The following is a 20,338-nucleotide window of genomic DNA, read 5'->3' on the forward strand; positions in this document are numbered from 1 at the left end:
TTCCACGAATAAAAATTGACAGAAAAAACACAAATGCTGAAAGTGGCATTAAACATCAATCGACCAATAAATAGTATATATATAAGGTAGTTTATATCAATATTCTGGTGCTAGAAGCAACTTTTGTTTCTTACCAAAACTTTTTCTTAAGGAAGTTGATAAGCCGCTGTTAGAATACACTCAAGTTATACATCAACATGCACATCAATAGTAATTTCTCAAATACATACAGCTTTTAATGTGCGTATTGTTATGCATTTACTTTTCTACATTGGCTAGAGGTATAGGGGGAAGGTTGAGATCTCACAAACATGTTTAACCCCGCCGCATTTTTGCGCCTGTCCCAAGTCAGGAGCCTCTGGGCTTTGTTAGTCTTGTATCATTTTAATTTTAGTTTCTTGTGTACAATTTGGAAATAAGTATGGCGTTCATTATCACTGAACTAGTATATATTTGTTTAGGGACCAGCTGAAGGACTCATCCGGGTGCGGGAATTTCTCGCTACATTGAAGACCTTTTGGTGATCTTCTGCTGTTGTTTTTTTTCTACGGCTGGGTTGTTGTCTCTTTGACACATTCCCCATTTCCATTCTCAATTTTAGCCTTATAATTTGTTTTTGCCTGTGCATGAAGGAGAGATTGATAATTTGTTTTTGCCTGTGCATGAAGGAGAGATTGATGAAATCCCATACAATTCCAGCTCTTCAAATCTACTTTATTTATATCTAAGGCGTACGTCAGCCTCTCTCTCAAAAAAGGTTGCTTTTCTTTTTATCCTTCCATTACTTAATTTCTATGTTAAGATCTCAAATACTGAATGCACTATATTCATAAGGATCGGTGACCAGATTTCACCGATGAGTATGATAGGGTAGCATAAAAGGCCACGTAGACCATTGAAGTATTAAATTTCCGATGATTTCACTTCCGTTCTCAGGCGTACGTTTTACAATCCATCAAGTTTTACGTTTTCCCGACGTAGTCTGTATAGTTTCGGTTTGTGCCCTTTGAACTTAAAGACGCTTAACTATGGCTACAGAATACGCATGCTCGAAAATGCTTTCTGTGATTGGACAAAATGCTGTCATGGTAGCTGATTTGGTTGTGTTTGAAAAAACGTCTCGTTAATTATATCATGATGGAAAGCAAGTGAAAAACTAAATATTTGAACTAAATCTTACAAAGATTTATATTTTTATTAAAATAATTGTTTTTCCAATTGCTCTTTGCATCCGTGACAACTGTTTATTCTGGACAATTATATAATTTTTAATGTAAACTTTGTTGTACGAACGTACATGACTTTTTGAACGCACCTACCCATGTGAGATTTCCGTGAGGTTTTGGTGAATGTAAACAGAAAGATACGAGGACCGAGAATACTTAACACAAACAGAGAAAACGTTATTTAATTTAAGAGGTCCTGCATCATTAAGTCATTGTGCTTCTGAAGGTTATCGAAATGATAGTTTTAAACATATACTCAAATTTAAATACGTTGGATATCTTTTTTAAAGATAGTTCTTGTTAAAGTTATTTTTAAGATGCTTATTATACAACGTTATATAATTAACATAGTGTAAGGAGGCTTTAAGCGAATGGGACCGCCTCTTAAAATGGAGGTTACATTCACATCAAACTCTTTATATGCTCGAATTAAGTTTTACATTCATTTTCCGGTACTGATTGAACTACATTGTTAAACTGATGTTTCATCAAATCTATTACACTTCTCATAATTCGTTCATCAAGCCAATTTTGAAACATAAGGATGTATTAGTAAATTACCTAAGTTTTTATACAAATATATCATGCTTACAAGGGGTATTTGCCAAAAATACCGGTTGAGAGGTTCAAATTTCCAGAGCCGATAGGCGAGGGAAATGTGATTACCTCGAAACCGGTATTTTTGGCAAATACCCCTTGTAAGCATGATATAATTGTTTAATTCCACCGAATGTCCACCCCAGTAAGTTTATTATAATCAGGTATCATATGTAAGTTCTACTTGAATGTATAATGTTTGTAAACACTGCCGCTGTGCTATATGCGCAGTCAAATTGCATTGACCGTATAATCATTTCTAATCATTTTTTTTATGTACAATCAGTAGGTGACCTTTTTGTGATAATTTGCTGATTCTCGGCTGACTACTTCACTTAGTTCATCAGTTTCAGTGAGGCGTAATACAAGTGGATTCCAGTATGACCAGTTGATAATTCATTTCCGTTGATTTTTATTTATGACGTCATTAAAAGTACAGGTTCGCGGAATTTTTACATCATTCAATAATGATGCTTTTTATTCTTAATATTTCATCTGGAACCGTATATTTAAAATGACCATGAATTTGTCATATTAGAATAGAAATAATTCATTGAGTTATTTTTAGACATGGTATTCCCCATCTGCCATGGTATTTGCTTGCAAATACCCCGGCACATGGAATTCCCTAATGACAAATACCCCGGGAGAGAAAAGAAAATCTCAATACATAGAAATTGGTAAAAAATACCATTTCTCTCATCCAACCAAAATACAGCATTATTACATAAGGTGGAATTAAACTTAAAATTGTCGCTGTAACTACAGAACAAAACATGCTCAAATTTCTAGTTGTATTGATTTGGAATTCTTCAACAAATAATTTGTTTTACAACATGGAATAACATCTTTTATTTCATATCACCTGGAAAACATAAACACTCAGCACTTTATGGGAGCTGACAGAGGGGTCCATGATTTTATTAAAAGTATCTTATTAGCCAGGGAAAATGCAAATGGGTAAAAAAATACTCTCAGCATATATTATTGTATATTAAACCTGCATCTATTTTCAAATATTTATCTTCACATCTTGAGTCCTGGCATTTTCATATACATCTAGATGATTGTTATTGTTTGCCTATCGACACAGATGTTGCATATTTTCACCAGAAGAAATCCAATTTATCTTATTCATTTTGATAATGACTTCATTCCATTCTTATGAGATGACAAAATAAAGCTGCAACATGCAATTGTTATTCTAACAGGATATTTTTTCTTTAATTCCCATTTGTGAATTAACATCCTTGACATTTCATTGAAGTCTTTTTTGTCTAGCCTGCGACAAAAGTCGTAGCATAACAAGCACAGGAATTATAATCGGGCGGCGACGGCATAAGTTTTTTGTTTGTTTTTGTCTATCAATCTTGACCTCGTTTTCATGATTCAACGACTGCTTGAATTTCTTTTTGTCATCTGAATTTCTCACTTATTATTAGTAATGAGGAAAACCATATTTGTTATATGAGTTCCGTGCAATGCCTATTTGTCCGTCTGACAGGGTTTACCTGACCTCGACCTTATTTCATTGATCTGTGATGAAGGTTAAAATTTTGTGGTCAAGTCCGTATTATAGATACTATAAGCTGTATATCATCTTTATCTGGTGTATATAATGATTGTACTATGTACATCTCCATCATACATGTATCCTTTAACCATGGCCTTATTTCATGGTTCATTGGTAAATGTAAACTTTTTTTTTATGGATTGTCAATTTATCAGGTACACTATTAAGCAAAAGATCATACATGTTTATTGTAAGCAATGCTTGTAAGGTGTACACGACTGCCTAGCGAGGTTCATCTGACCTTGACCTCATTTACGTGGTTCATTAGTCATCCTTGTTTTGTCAGTTAATCAAATACAACAAGCAGTATGCCAATCTTTTTTTGGTGAATGAATTGATTGTAAGGTGTACATGTCTGTCTTGGAGGTTTAATTTGACATTGACCTTATTTTTATGGTTTATTGATAAATGTTGATTTTTTATGATTTTGTCAATTTATCTAAGTCGCATGATTCAGCGCCCTCTATCGGTGAGTGTCCTCTCGATGTTAATGTAGCGATCGATAGTGAGTCGGAATATAACGACTGGATTAAACGGGTTGAACTTATCAAGTACATTCAGCAGAAGGTCAACTATATTAGGTGAATGGAACGATTGTAGATAACTATGTCTGTCTGGCAGGGTTCATTTGACCATGACCTCATCATTATTATTCAATTACTGTGGATTCATTAATTTTCATGGGTACTAATATTCGTAGATTTCGAATCCTTGCATGTTCGTGGATATATAATTTCTTGGTTTTAAGGAAGTCTGGGTACAGTTCTATATAAATAATGTCATTCGCTGAACATTTAACTCCGTGGTTCACTTATACCCTCGAAATCCACGAACATTCTTATCCAACGAATAATAATGAATCGACAGTATAATAGAAAAATACACAGGCGAGACATTTCCTTGTGTGCCCTATCGTATGTTTTTATAAAATTGATTACTAAAATGAGACATTCTTAATATTTGTCTCGCCGTGCAGCAAAACGTCGGTTCCTAGAAATGCGGATGTCCGTTCAAATCATTTTATATTAGAGAAATTTTGGATAAAAGTTCAGCAATATCTCGAATGATTTTGAATATCAAGACCAATCGATTCTTTAGGAATACCCCAAAAATAATAACATTATAGAAATCGATTTTGTTTCCACTTTTACAGCAAATTTAGAAATTTTAAGATTGATATCAGCAGTGTCTTGAATGAGTTCGAAAATCAGTAACGATTGATTTTTCTTTTAATTTTGTGATTTAGAAATGTAGTTGAAATAACCAAAGATAACAGGCTAACTCGATACTTCAGCCGAGCGCCATAGGTTAAAACGGAATTCCATATCTTAGTGTTCTAACGCCTACATTACTAATCGGAGAGTGGTTTTATCAGAAAACAGCGAAAATTAGCGCCAATCATATCTGTGGAGGAATAACGTTATTTGGGAATTGAAAAAACTAACAATGTAAATGCATTCGTGACTACATTTCTCGTAAAATTATAACAGTATTTTTATTTACATCAACAATACTCTGACGAGTTGGAAAATTAGGACGGAATGCCACTGGTAAATGGAAATAATAGACAAAATCATCATTGTGGGTGCTTTTTCATCCATATCAACGCTGAATCAATATTTGTTAGGGAGTCCAATTTTGGTTCCTCTGTCTCGCTCTTAACTGCCTTACTCTGCTTCCATTAGTAATCTGACATTTTTTCTGTTGATAGACAGGGAAATACGGTATTTTTGGCATTGAGCTAGCATCCCCCTTATGTTGGTAGTATTCGGAATCTATCTGATCACTCCGGATTTCAAGATGGTACAGAATTTGGCGTTGAAAACATATCATAAATCTATTGACCTGTTTTGTGATTTGCAGAAAGATTTTTACAACCTTTTATATATATACTGCCAGTTGTTTTACATGTTATGTGTCCTTAAATTAAAGAAAAGGGCGTTAAAAAATCAACAACATTTTAGATATACACATCCAAATAGTTCATTTTAAAATCCAAATTTCTGATATATAACTATTTATATATATACTAGTAGATAAGTGTGAACATTTTTAAATATATTAAATTCCAGCAGTTTAAATATCTAAATAAAGGGAACTGTTCGAAATTTATAAACCGATGAAGAAAAAACAAACCCGGGTTACAAACTAAAACTGACGGAAACGCAGCAAATATAAGAGAACTACGACATAAAAGAAAAACAACATTAAAATGTAACACACACAGAAACGAACTACAATAAAACAATGACCATTTCCATGACATGTCATTTTAAAATAAAAATGATGGGTTGAACCTGTTTGTGTGGCATGCCAAACCTCCCGCTTTAATGGCGATGTTAAATATAAAATTGAAATGACATCATTATATGACAGGACTACAATACAAATAAATTGGAGAAAATATAGGACAGAGAAACAAATGAATAATAGCCAACAAAAGGTACCAGGTTGAAATAATAATACGCCTAACGTGCGTTACGTCCACACAAGAATAACCAGTGACGCTAAGTTTGAAAGCCAAAACAAGTACAAAGTTGAAATACACTAAGGTCAAAAGTCTCAAAATGTTGTAATCAATACGCCTGGGACAAGAACATCATTATTATTTAAAATTTGGAATAATTCATACTTTTGTGACAAGTCAATTTTAATACTAGTAAACGACTATATAATAGATCTACATGATTCAACTGAAGTGGTGACTAGCTATATAATAAAACCGGACACATTACAATAATACACAGCCGTGTAAGCCAAACCCCAGTGTAACGCTTAAAATGACGTCAAATTAGAATTTGTAAAACGGGTTCCCAAGAATTTGTATGGAATTCAAGATTATAATTTGTATGACTATCAAACATTTGTTATTAACAATGAAAATTGCAATACTAATTAATATCAAATTGTACTAGTAATTAGATAATTTTGAAATAAAAGTTTTATCTAGCTATGTCGGTGTTTCTTCTGAAATAAACTGTTAACTAAATATATCGTATAAGTTTCGTAGATCCAAACTAAAAGGAGTAGGTCCGGTAAAGATCGATTTTGGCCTCCAATTCAGGTTCATCAGACGAACAATTTTGACCACTTTTTAAACACTTAAGTGTCTATTTAATTTGATTCAATTAGTTTAAGGGGTAGACCTTGGTCCAGGGAGATAACTCTTTAATTCAGTGATGCGTTTGTAATAGTCAAGTTTTATTAATGTATTTTAAGCATTTACCTGAAACAGATTGAAAATAATCTATGTATCCTAGAAGCTTAGAACATAATTATGAAAATGGCAGACATAAACGCACTTATGATTTAAAGAGTTATTTCCCTTGACCTAGGTCTACCACCTTAAGTGAAAGATTTAACTGAATTAGTCATAAAAAAACGATTCGAATCAAGCTCAAATATGAAAAATATACAAAATATGCCGACAAATGTCACGTTTTAGACGTTTTTTGTCAAAAAAGAAAGTGGCCGCATCCGTGTTTATCCTCAACCTTTATATATGTTATGTATTATCATCAAATACAACTTACATTTCAATATTAAGAATGAAAACGAATGCAGCCACTTTCGTTTTACACGGAAACCGTTTAAAATTTAACTAAAATAATAGGATTGTGAAGATTTCAGTAATTTATCATGACTTAATGGGGCGACTACCCAATATATGGGCATTGTATTGTCCAAAACAGCCTATAATTATGTAGCAGAAGCATTCTTCTGTCCGATATATAACTAAAAGTTTACATTTTAATAATTTTGTTAAACTGCTATATTTTGGGGCCAAAAAGGGGTCTTACTGGACCTACTCATTTAATACATGTACTGGAAGATTTATTATCTTTCCCATATTACACAAATACGACAGCAAAAATAAATAAATAAATAAGACTACACACATTAAGACATTTGACAAATTCCGATGACACTATATGTTCATTTTAAGTGTGTTTCCTAGACAACAATAACACTCAGAACAACACATAAAAAATAACTCTACGCACAAAAATATTGGACGAAATGAATCTAACATTTTTAGTGATGCTATTGGAAATGATATTTTAGCAAAGCTTCAAAAAACGTTTTAGCGATTTTACATCGCACTCAAAAGTCAAAGATAGAACGTGAACAATCATCCATCCATCGATTGTTATTAAAATGTCGTCTTTGCAGCACTTTTATATATATAATCATTTTCGTCCATGCTTTGACAAATTCAGTCTGCCTTTTAGCACAAAATTTGGATCTGACTGTTATTACAAAATCCCTCTGATGTCAGCTTTGGACACTATATAAATAAGCAAGAACGACACCGTACAATAAATCTATGCTCATGCTTATTTATATTTTGATAAATTCACACACATAAGGTAATATTGCATCACAATAAGCATCACCCCAAGCATATCCAAATTTCCTCCAGTATACTAGACAACGCTGTGAAGACGGACTACTGGGTTCTCCCGGGTTCATGTCACTATATGTCATAGGCTGGTCAGGGTGACTGATCCATTCAAGACTTCTATCCTTGTTGAAGTTATAACCTCCTAGCCAGTAGCCATTGACTGGAACAAAATACATAAGTAAGAAAACAACTGATTCATAGTCTTAATTTTCAAATAATGTGACAAAAATTGTATGTCAGAACTTTACCTTTCCCTGATATTAACGTGTTTCTGTCGTTCCTTAATTTCCTGTAACCTGTATTAAGTTTGTAACCCGGATTTATTTTTTCTCAATCGATGTATGACTTTTAAACAACAGAATGATAATATTATCTTTATTTGTGATAAACAATTCAACATACCTCTAATTTGCATATAAGACGCGCTGGTTTCTGGAAATTTAGAAGTAAACAAACAATCATGTACTTTTGATCTGAATATCTGAATTTCATATATGTTTTTACGTTACAGTGGTTATGTTCCAGACCATACGAGTATTTGGACCATACGCGTATGGTCATGACCATATGCGTATACTCATATGGTCCGACTATACGCGTATGGTCCGACTATACGCGTATGGTCCGACCGTACGCGTATGGTCGGACCATGTGAGTATTATACTCGTTTGGTTATCAACGGGCCAGACCATATGAGTATTTGGACCATACAGGTATTTTCTTTTTCAAATTACATGATTAACGTATCAATATCATAGCTTTTTTGTATTTACTAGTCCTTGTTGTGCACGATCCTTTTCATTTACATCTTTTGTTTGCGAATGAAAATTTAGCCTTTTTGCAGCTGCGTACAGTGATACCGAGGTCTTTGGCCATTCCGATATATTTACGATGTTTTAAGAATCTCTAGATCTCAAATATCGTACCACGACTGCAATACAAAATATTCACAAGACAACTTTAATAAAATATGCTACTTTCAATTGACTTCTAGTGTAACAGTTCATTCAGAAATTTTAAGAAACATTTTTTTAAGTCGACATATTGCCATACACTCGTTATAACAAATAGGTAATGACCATCGGTAATGACCATCGGCAATGACCATTGGTATACAATGTTTTTATTATAGTTTTGACAAGTAAGAAAAATTAAGTATTTGCAACTTCTAATTTTGTTTAGCTAATGCTAATCTTTCTGTTATGATTATTTAAATTAATAAAAAATTACCTATATGATAGCGTTTTTTTTTAATGAACAGTCATACCATATGAAAAGTTGAGACGTATTAAAAGTACACTGTAACAGGGTGTCAATTACCCCGACCATACGCGTATGGTCCGACCATAGGAGTATATACCCATATGGTCATGACCATACGCGTATGGTCCAAATACTCATATGGTCCGGAACAGTTACATAGAAGAACATAAAAATGGGTAGACACGATGAAGTTTTTCTGTATTTTCTTCGTTATTTTGATAAAAGTACTTCATTATCAATGTATTAAAACGAATAACTAATCCACAAATTAAATTGTCGAAAAATATTCAACTCTACCGAACAACAGTAATAGTTCAAACCATGCACTATGCGTTAACGCAAATTTATGATTAGTTCGGTCAAATGTTGAAATTTTTTTGTATTTGGATTTTTGAATTATTTTTTTAATATTTGAACTTTCACATACATTTTTATATATTAAATGTTACATTCATAGAATAGCTGCTAAATATATTTGTCAATTTAAAAAGTGGATTGCTTGAGAGTATGAAACTAATAAAAATCAATGTAGTGTTGAGAATATGAATTAATGGCATTATACTTATGACTATAAAGTTTGAGATTAACCTATTATGTGTCTTGTAGCATCACTAAAGAGACAGAGATTGTAAAATGCGGATTTGGTGCAGTAGAATTTGGACAGTTAAATGTTCATAAGTAGCATGATGGTTTACAACAGCAGAACTATTTTAAGATTATAAAATTACATATTATAGATGTTGAAAAGGATCCAGCAAACTTTTGAACAATAGACTGTTTTTATCATGTAGAAAGTAAATTTATAAATAAATGTTTTTTTACTTCAAGAGGATAATTTCATATAAAGACAGTACCGGTTATTGAATATGCTTGAAATCCTTCATGTGATATGTTTGTATTAATAAAAACAACAGTGCCAATATTTATATCATATGAGTGGTTTGGTATCATATATCGTTTGATGCATACACTCAATGAATATGATATTGTTGTTAAACAAAGAGAAAGGCAACAGTAGTATACCGGTGTTCAAAAGTTAGTAGTCGATCAAGAGAAAACAATATACTTTGCGCAGTTCCTATCAAATATTGTTAAGAAAAAGACAGACACTCTTATATAACTATATTGTTGGTAAAAAGACAGACATTATTTATAACTATATAATTGGTAAAAAGACAAACATTGTTATGTAACAATTACTAACAAAGTACGAGTTTGAAACACATCTTATGTCTAACGCCAAAATTCAGTGAAAATACTGTAGAGACAAATATCAGCTTTGTCACTATATCTCACCATCATTACGAAAATTTTGTGTTAAAATTATTTTCCTTGAATATATATGTTGTGCTCACGTCAAAACTTGTATATCAAATACTGTGGATTCCTTTATTTTCGTGGGTACGAACTTTCGTGGTTTGAGGAAAATTTACATATTCGTGGATATATAATTTCGTGGTTTTTGCAAAGTCTTCAGTCATTCCTTTAGAAAATTTGTTTTTCGTTGATCTTTTGAATTCGTGGTTCTCCTGTACCCACGAAATCCACGAAAATTGGTATCCAACGAATATTAATGAATCCACAGTAGTCTTTTTTTGCTTATTTAAACGCAAAACGTGCAGTTTGCATTGCATCTGTCAAATTTAATTAATAAGAAATCTGAAAGTTTCAGGGGGAACTGAAATGATGGACTGTATTTTTTAGTTAAATGAAGCATCTCAATATATTTTATTTTGCAAAAAAATATACATCATATAGAGCGTTCGCTTTGCAAACTTTAACTTGTAGGAACTGAACGGACCACGGTGACAATCGGATACCTCCACTGTAGATGAACACCGTATCGTAGCCCTAGTCTTGTAAAAATGAAAACAGAGATATTTTTCCTGATAGAATCATATTCAAAACAATGTAGCTGTGGACATTGATTGACGACCTTAAATTATCCCATTGACTTGGACAGATTAGGTGAACGTGTGTTTGACAACTGATCACTACTCATTATAGAATTTAAAATGTGGGGTAACCAAAGGTCTTTGTTATTAAAATAATTCGAAAAATTAGTCAGGAATAACTGTATGTTTTGATTTATATTATTGATATAAATCAAAACATCGTGTTATTCCTGATTAGTTTTTCTAATTACTTTATTTAGGTGTTGAGAGCCTTTTGTGACCCCACAGTTTAAGTGTCTTTAACAAGTACATAATGAGCAGCGGTCCTTACAGACAAACGTTCACATAATCTGCCCCAGTCAATGAGAAAATTTAAGGTCGTCAACCAATGGCCATCATACAAAAAGTTGGGATTAACTTACAAAAACAAGGGAAAAAAAGAGAGACGAAAATCAATTTATAACCTTGTACATGTAGTAATTTTAAAGAGAAACAATAGGACTAATACATTTTTAGAATGGCGAAGAATAGCGGCACTGTTATTTAAAAAAAAATCCAAACTGTCATCAGTTTTGCATAATAATGCAATTAATCATTTTAAAGTGTTTTACCTACATTATGACGTCAAAAAATGTCACTAATGACGTAGTTGGTTAATCTGAACATTATGAATTCTTAGTAAATGTTTTCGTCAAACGTTTTTAGGATTTTAGATTTTAGGGCGAAATTTATGAGTTTGTGAACCAAATTTATAGTTGTATTCAGAACTATGATCTTTACTTACTTCTTGTATTCACAACTATGATCTTTTCTTACTTCCTGTATTCACAACTATGACCTTTACTTACTTCATGTATTCACACCTATGATATTTACTTACTTTCTGTATTCATCTTATTGAGTTCAGCTTTAATAAAATTGTTTTCCTCTGTCGTTTCAGCCTCAAGGAATTTACCTTTCAAGCACACACAGCTTATCTGTTGTAAAAAAGTTATATGTTTCCTATTATATCGAAACAACAGACAGAAAAAAGAGTCTTAGATGCCTTAACGATAATATCTAAATTGCAAATTATCAGTTATAGATAGAACAATGAATCTAGACAATGGATCGATTGAGAACTTACATATTGATATTTTATACAAAGTTTTTATGAATTGATAAATACCTATGTTCGTTGCAATTTGTTTAAAAAAAATGACACTGTAATCTATTGTTCTAAACAAGACAAAGGAATGCACAATTGTAACATGTATAAATGTCCCTATGGTATCCGTTGCCCCACTTACCGGAGCACCTGAGATCACCCTCAGTTTTAATGGTGTATGTGTAAAAGAGGGACGAAAGATACCAAAGGGATAGTCAAACTCATAAATCGAAAATAAACTGACAACGCCATCGCTAAAATAAAACAGACACACAGACAAACAATAACATGACACATGACACAACATAGAAAACTAAAGAATAAGCAACACGAACCCCACCAAAAACTAGGGGCGATCTCAGGTGCTCCAGAAGAGTGAGCAGATCCTGCTCCACATGTGGCACCCGTCGTGTTGCTAATGTGATTTGAATTTAGTCTTCAGTCTTCTATTTTGTGTCCAGTGTACTGTAGTTTGTCTGTTTGTCTTTTTATTTTTAGCCATTGCGTTGTCAGTTTATTTTCTATGAGTTTGGCTGTCCCTCTGGTATCTTTCGTCCCTCTTTTATATATCACATTTTGTGCACCTTTGGTTTTTAGTATGAGCGCCAAATGTGACCATACCAGTCGGAAATCGAACTATCGACCCTGGAACAGATAGATAAACGTTAACCGTATATAACTGAAGACGGTTATAACTACATACGAAGTCTACGGTAGAACCAATACCATATATAATTTTTGTTTATACAATCATGCATCTAGTTTCAGTTAATTTGTCAATGACTTGAAGTATTTTGTATAATCTAAAATTATTAAAAAAATATAATAATAAAAATACCGAACCCCACAAAAATTCAAAACGGAAAGGTTCTTAACAAATGGCAAATTCAAAAGCTCAAAAACATCAGACGATTGGAATACAATCGATATATTCCTGACTTGGTAAAATGGTATGCGAAAAAAGTACAAATGTTTGACTGTTTACACAATCATAATCATTGTTATACCTAAGAAAGGAAAATAGATAAATATCAAATGATATACAGGTAGATTTTTTGGGGAAATCTGTCTGTGGTCAGCCTTTAAAACTGTTGAGAAACAAACTTGTTTTATGTAAGTTTTCAATAGTTATGTGATTATTTCGCAAAACCATAAAAGTAATTTTACATGGTAACACATATACTATACATACTGTTGAAAAAAATACTTTTAAGGTACCTTGCTACACATTCAGATGTCGAAATATACAACAGTTATCAATTTTTAAGGACTCGTATTTCTTCTTTCAAAATGATACATTTTGCTTTATTTTGTGTTATTTATTTAGCTTATGAGCTATGAATACTTTATTTTTATTAGAATTCAAATGATAAACCCAACAATAAAGTATTTCTTATTGCATCATGATAACTAAGGACAAACATATCTACATATAAGGTAATCCGTAATATATCTAAAGTATAATGGAGTAATACCTTAGCGTCAGCCCAGGATTTATGATTCACAGAGAATTTGTAAGATGATGTCCCATAGCTGACGCAACCAGTGCATGGCGTTTCTGAAATTGAGTGAAAATTTTGACTAATTGCTGAGGCATGAACATACAAAGTCTTGGCTTTCTGGGAAAATACAAATATGATCGTTTGCATGCAGTCGTGTTACCGATACACAAAAATACAGCGTCAAAAATATTTTGAGATTTCAAAGACTATTGTCGTGTAGCTGATAAACATGTTATCTAGAAAACAACGCTACTGAATGACTTAGACTTGCAAATTTTATTTATTATTGAAAAAATCGCAAAACACTTCATTATGTTTACAACGATGCGTATAATAGATACAATTGTCAAAATAGAGGTACAGCAGTCATCGCTATTTCACAATCTCAATTAGAATAACATCATGTAAACATATGCGTATGTCAAATCATATGAATGGTGCTGGTCTTGGTTGCCTTTTGATTGTTGTTTATAGTTTTGTTGTTTTATATACTTGAAAGAGCAACCGTAATAGACATACTTGGTTAAGGTGGCCTTTATTGTGACCAAACAGTTCAATCATTCGTCACAGACATACAACACAACAGACAAATATACTAATAGATCTGATAAAAAACTGTGAACATTTCATAATATCCAACCATATAAATAGAGAACTTTATTTGTCAAAAAAATATTAACTAAAAAATAGATTACTAATATTTACAGTTTTTATTTACTTTCATTATGATAACCATGTTAACACTTGTGTTTGATGGAAAAAAAGTCTTCCACTCAATCTATGATTAGTAAGGGCTTCGAAAATACTTCCTTCCCAAGCAAATTAACCGTTTTTTCTACAAATTACGCATTTTTTATGTGATTTTACCATACTTATCTGTTTTGTAAGTTTCCCATCCGTCAACAATCTCCATGTCAGCACAACAGTTCTCGGACGTATCAAGACGACACATAGAAGTTGATGTATCAAAGCTAGCTACACAGCATTTCTCCTGTGACAAACATCTAATGACACACATCGTTTTCGTGGCAACAGCATGATCTGTAGTGAAGTCACTAACTACGATCCTATTTTTGTGTTCTACGGAAAATGATGCTTCATTTATCACAATTCTCTCTGTCTTAATCAACAGGAAACAGCTTGTCAAGAAAAGACAATAATGAACTTTCATATTCTAAAGCTTAATCGGACTTATTTAGGATGCACAAACAAACAGAATAATATGAAATCCTTGCTACTTTCTATTTAGTATTGCATTTTCCAGTTTTCAAGCTTTGTATTCGTTCCCTTCTATTCTATATGTACTTTCAAATATTTTCATGCTTCTTAAAAACTAAACACGTCATACTTATATCATTTTCTAGTGTATATACGCGTCAGGTTAAATGTCTTTTGTTTCAAACCTTACCTTGTTTGAATTAGAAATCATTGATTCTTTTTTTTATTATCTATCATTAAATTCACCACGTATCAACAATTTTTCAGTTCGCACTGAGAATAAACATAAATGTTGGTATTAAATAAAAAAAAAACATTAGGCAATGCACACTTTTATGCATTAAACAACGGCTTATACTTTATGACATGTTTCGTCGTTTTCCATTATCTATTGACATTTTGGCATTATTTTAGATGTTATAACTTTTTTATGTTTTCAGATTAAGATTAAGCGTCGCTTATGTAGGCCTCCTGCGAAGCTTGTTAAAATAAAAATCATAATAGAATTTCATATACTGTTTGGCGTGCTAAACAATAATATTCAATATAACAAGCACAGTGATTAATAAAACAAACGGAAAGAGATCAATGTTATAATAGTTATCAAAGGTACCAGGATTATAATTTAGTACGCCAGACGTGCGTTTCGTTTGCATAAGACTCATCAGTGACGCTCATATCAAAATATTTATAGAGCCAAACAAGTACAAAGTTGAAGAGCATTGAGGATCAAAACATACATATACATGCTTTTCTTGAAAGCTTTACACTTTTGCAGCCAGTATTTTTTCAACGTTGCATTTCGTGTGCTAGAAAATACGGCAGCACACCGTCTATGACATCACATGCCCAACAATGACGTCATTCGATATATCACACCCTAATGACCGTTACATTTGGCAGCCACTGAAGAAAAATATAACACTGTTTAATCTTTTTTTAAAAGGGATACAGCAATGATGAGAAACTTGTATAACTTAAAATATGGACATATGTGTGACCCTTGCACATTCGGTGTGAAAAGCAAAATCACAAAAATACTGAACTCAGAGGAAAATCAATTTGGAAAGTCCATGATCACATGGCAAAATCAAAAAACGAATGGACAAGAACTGTCATATTCCTGACTTGGTACAGGCATTTTCAAATGTAGAAAATGGTGGATTAAACCTGGTTCTATAGCGCTAACCCTCTCACTTTAATAACAGTCTCATCAATTTACGCTACATTTACATGATGCGTTAAAAAAACAGTCACAATTAATAAAATAGTCAAAATATGGGTACATCAGTCATCATCGTATAACAATTTTAAAAGGAACAATTTAAAAGGACACAAAAACATCCACAGTAACTATCTACGAACACATGGATTGATTTGAGTGTCTGACGTCAGAAAAATTTTTACGTCACATAAATTTGTCGTTCAATGTGCATACAAACAATTTTAAAATTTACATAGGCAATGTACGCATACAGGGTAAAAAATCAAAAGTATGTAAGAATAAATTACAGAAATAGACCGAGATTCAAACTAGTCCAAAAGTTATACATAGAATTTATGAGAATCCAAAACTTTTAAAAGGAACAGTTTAACAGGACACAAAAACATCTTCTATCTACGAACACATGGATTGATTTGAGTGTCTGACGTCAGAAAAATTATATACGTCACATAAATGTGTCGTTCAATGTGCATACAAACAATTTTAAAATTTACGTAGGCAATGTACGCATACAGGGTTAAAAAATCAAAAGTATGTAAGAATAAATTACAGAAATAGACCGAGATTCAAACTAGTCCAAAAGTTATACATAGAATTTATGAGAATCCAAAACTTTTAAAAGGGAACAATTTAACAGGACACAAAAACATCTACTATCTACGAACACATGGATTGATTGAGTGTCTGACGTCAGAAACATTATATACGTCACATAAATTTGTCGTTCAATGTTAGAATTTATGATAATCCAAAAATTGTTCATTCCACTACGCCATTGAATGATTTTGACGTTTGTGGTTCAACGTATATAGTAATTCATAATAGAAATATATCATAATGACATATTATAGAAAAATATCATACTGACGGGATCTTTTAAAATACAGAGTCACGTTATAAGCACAAAAGAAATACAAAGAGTCACATATACAAAACAAATCACTAAAAATTGAAAGCCAATACAAACACATTGACGAGATGTATAAGTACCGAGCCACGTCAAACGGATATCACATAAAACCCTTCAACAGTAAAAGTAATCTTAATAATAGAACAAAAACAAACAAAAGAACAATAAAACATGTTAAGATGATATACAACATCACATGTGTCCCTCCGGCAGCAAAAGTGTTCATTAAAATCTCAACTAGCAATTGTTACAGCTTGTGGCACAGCATTAAAATACTCGAGTTACACAGTGCATTGTTAACGATTTATCTGCACAGACTGTATATAGATTTATGCTTATCACAGGAATGTTCTTGATGATAACCAGTTGGAACATGCATGTTGTTAAAAAATAGGAAAAAGTAACATTACATTTGGCGAGTTACAATGAGAGTAAATTTTAACACATGCATGGTGAACAATAACACTCATAAAAAAGTCGATACGTAGATTGAACGAAGTCAATTACATTATATTTATTCAAAACAAGCTATCATGTTTTTCAAATACATAACAGAACGCAAAAACGGACATATGTATACACTAAATTTGGAACGAAGACCACAAGGATATTAGAAACACACCAATGAATGTGATTTCCACAGTAGCAAAAAGTAAGTTAACATCAAATTGAACTTCAAGGAAGAAGCAATACGGAAAAGTCACTTATCAATTGGAAAAATCAAACACGCAGTCACATTAAACAAGTAGAAACAACTGTCATTGTAATGAATTGGTACAGTGAATTTAAGATTCCAAATCACAGGGACATAACAATATCTCCTACAATATAATGCCGAAGGCCGTTTTAAAGATTTTGATACCTATTTTTTTAAAATCATAATTTAAATACTGGAACCGTAAAAATATCAGAAAATGTGGAAAATAAAAGTAAGAAACCAAAGTCTCTATGACATCATATGAACGTCGTTAATAATCGAGAACGCATTATTGAAGTTGTTTGACTTAAAGTCATGTGAAACGAGTGACTGATGAAAAAAAATTGATTATATCATTACTGAAACAATGCATGTATATATCGTATTTTATCGTTTCTTTCGCAAACATATCGTATAATCGTGAATTATGACTTTAAAAAAGATTCTCAAGGTTTGATTGACAGAAGAACCATTTTCAATTCTAGGGTCCTGAAAAGAAAGAATACTACACCTAAAAGAATGTTTGTGGTCTACGAAGAACACTTTAGCATATATGCATATCAGGGACTTCCTCGTCAATGTCATTATGAAACACCAAACAAAAATAGTATATGCTTATTTAGGTTTTTTAACGGCAGTGGAAACTTCCGTAGTTCATCCGTTTACACGACAATGAAAAGACACCACAAACACTTGTATGCAAACAAAGGACTTGTTCAAGTTGTCACAAGACTGAAACCTTGACTAAAATAATTCGAAGGCTATAAAAAGCAAAACAAATTAACAAGGTATAAAAATAGACATTTAAATTTGTAAAACCGAAATGGAATTAGTCAAGATCGTTTATAAAAAGACAAAAAAAGGTGAAATGAACAACACCAGTTCATAAACAATAAACCAAATACTTAAAGATTAAACATAACGAATTGCACAAAAAAGGCCACAGTAGACGAATGTGTGCTTTCAATTCCAAATCGTGATGTTGCTTATGTCAGAATCCCGGAATTTGTCGTATTTCCCGATAGTCATAAAAGATGGACCAAAGATACCAAAGGGAGAGTCAAACTCGTAAATCTAAAACAAACTGACAACGCCCTGGGTAAAAATTAAAAAGACAAACAGAAAAACAAAAGTACACATGACACAACATAGAAAACTAAATTATAAACAACACGAACCCCACCAAAAACTAGCGGTGATCTCAGGTGCTCCGGAAGGGTAAGCAGAGCCTGCTCTACATGCGGCACCCGTCGTGTTGCTTATGTGATTACAAATCCGGTAAAAAGTCTAATTCGGTAGGTCAAATTCATGAAAGGGAAGGGGATTGTAGTTACGACGTAAGGAACATGTCCGATATCATTTGTGAAACGGTTATTCCATAACGGTTAACCAACTCATAAACGAGGATATGACAATGAAGCAACGATACATTGAATATGCCCGCGGTAATTGATACGGCATTCGTCAAGGTAAATCACTCGGTAATGATGGTTTTTCAATATAGCTTCGACATCACAATTCCGTCGTATAATTGTATTGAAAAAAAAACCACCAACATATATTTTAGGTTTATGGACAATAGAAAATAATACTAGCTTCTAAACTTTATTTGCAAATAGATGAATTGAAATTAATCTAAATACAAACAGTAGAAGCATATCATCAACATTGTTTTTCCTGCCATTTGGTAGAGGTCAAAAGGCTAGTCTGTTTCCCAGCCGTTATTGAAATTCTTGACAATGCCATGTATTTGTATATTCCGAAGGCATACTGAATGTTTTACGGAGGGGACCAACCTATCAAAAGGCATACTTTGTTAGTAGTGAACCAAAATGTATTGATTTTGTTACTCAATATCACACGTTTGCATAGTCCAAATAATTATGACGTCTTGAAAGGCTATTATATTTTTTTTTCTTTGACGCCTTACAGAAAAAAAATATAATAGCCTTTCAAGACGTCATAATTATTTGGACTAACGTTTGCACAGCCCCCATTCCATTCTAAATCTATTTCACAGTTCTACAATCTGTCGATGCTTATAGTTTGACATTGCACAAGGTTTAGTTTTTTCTGACTGTTAATGACCTCTCTAAACTAAACTCATTGGATGTGGGATCTTTCCTGATTGATATTTTAGTCTTAGATACTTTGGTTTTGATATGATTCTTTTTTTATTATTTGATATTGGCTTTGAACTAGCTGTCACTAACTGCGAGAACTCTCAGATCTATACTAATTGCCTTTTTGTTTTTCGGATGTATTATAGCCAGTTCACGTCTGTTTTGTGTTTTGTGTTTTTGTAGGATGTATTTGTATTTGTATCCATATGTTGAGTTTTTTGCCTTTTGCAACTGATTTTTGTCGAGCCTTCGACTTTAGTCGAAAAAGCGAGACTAAGCGATCCTACTTTCCGTCGTCGTCATCATAAGATAGTATCCAGAAGTAAATTTTGTAAAAAAATAAATCCATTTTTTCCGTATTTTACTTTTAAATGGACTTAGTTTTTCTGAGTGGAAACATTACATTCACTCTGTGGTTAAAGTTTTTAAAATTTTAATAACTTTCTTAAACTATCCTGGGTTTGTACCAGACTTGGACAGAAGCTTATTTATGATCATAAGATAGTATCCAGAAGTAAATTTTGTAAAAAGATAACTCCATTTTTTCTGTATTTTAC

The 20,338-nt window shown here is 32.5% G+C and overlaps 1 protein-coding gene across 1 annotated transcript; it reads right to left on the bottom strand.

Moving 5' to 3' along the window:
• Window positions 1-6,747: 6,747 nt before the first annotated feature.
• Window positions 6,748-14,779, bottom strand: LOC134724259 (perlucin-like protein). The gene is made up of 4 exons (XM_063587449.1): window positions 14,476-14,779; window positions 13,582-13,664; window positions 11,840-11,936; window positions 6,748-7,961 (listed from the first exon to the last, which is right to left on the bottom strand). Exons 1-4 carry the CDS (start codon window positions 14,777-14,779, stop codon window positions 7,738-7,740), a joined length of 708 nt encoding a protein of 235 aa, XP_063443519.1. The 3' UTR covers window positions 6,748-7,737.
• Between the last annotated feature and the right edge of the window lie 5,559 nt (window positions 14,780-20,338).

The sequence above is a fragment of the Mytilus trossulus genome, chromosome 1 (assembly GCF_036588685.1).
Source record: "Mytilus trossulus isolate FHL-02 chromosome 1, PNRI_Mtr1.1.1.hap1, whole genome shotgun sequence".
Classification (NCBI taxonomy): Eukaryota; Metazoa; Mollusca; class Bivalvia; order Mytilida; family Mytilidae; genus Mytilus; species Mytilus trossulus.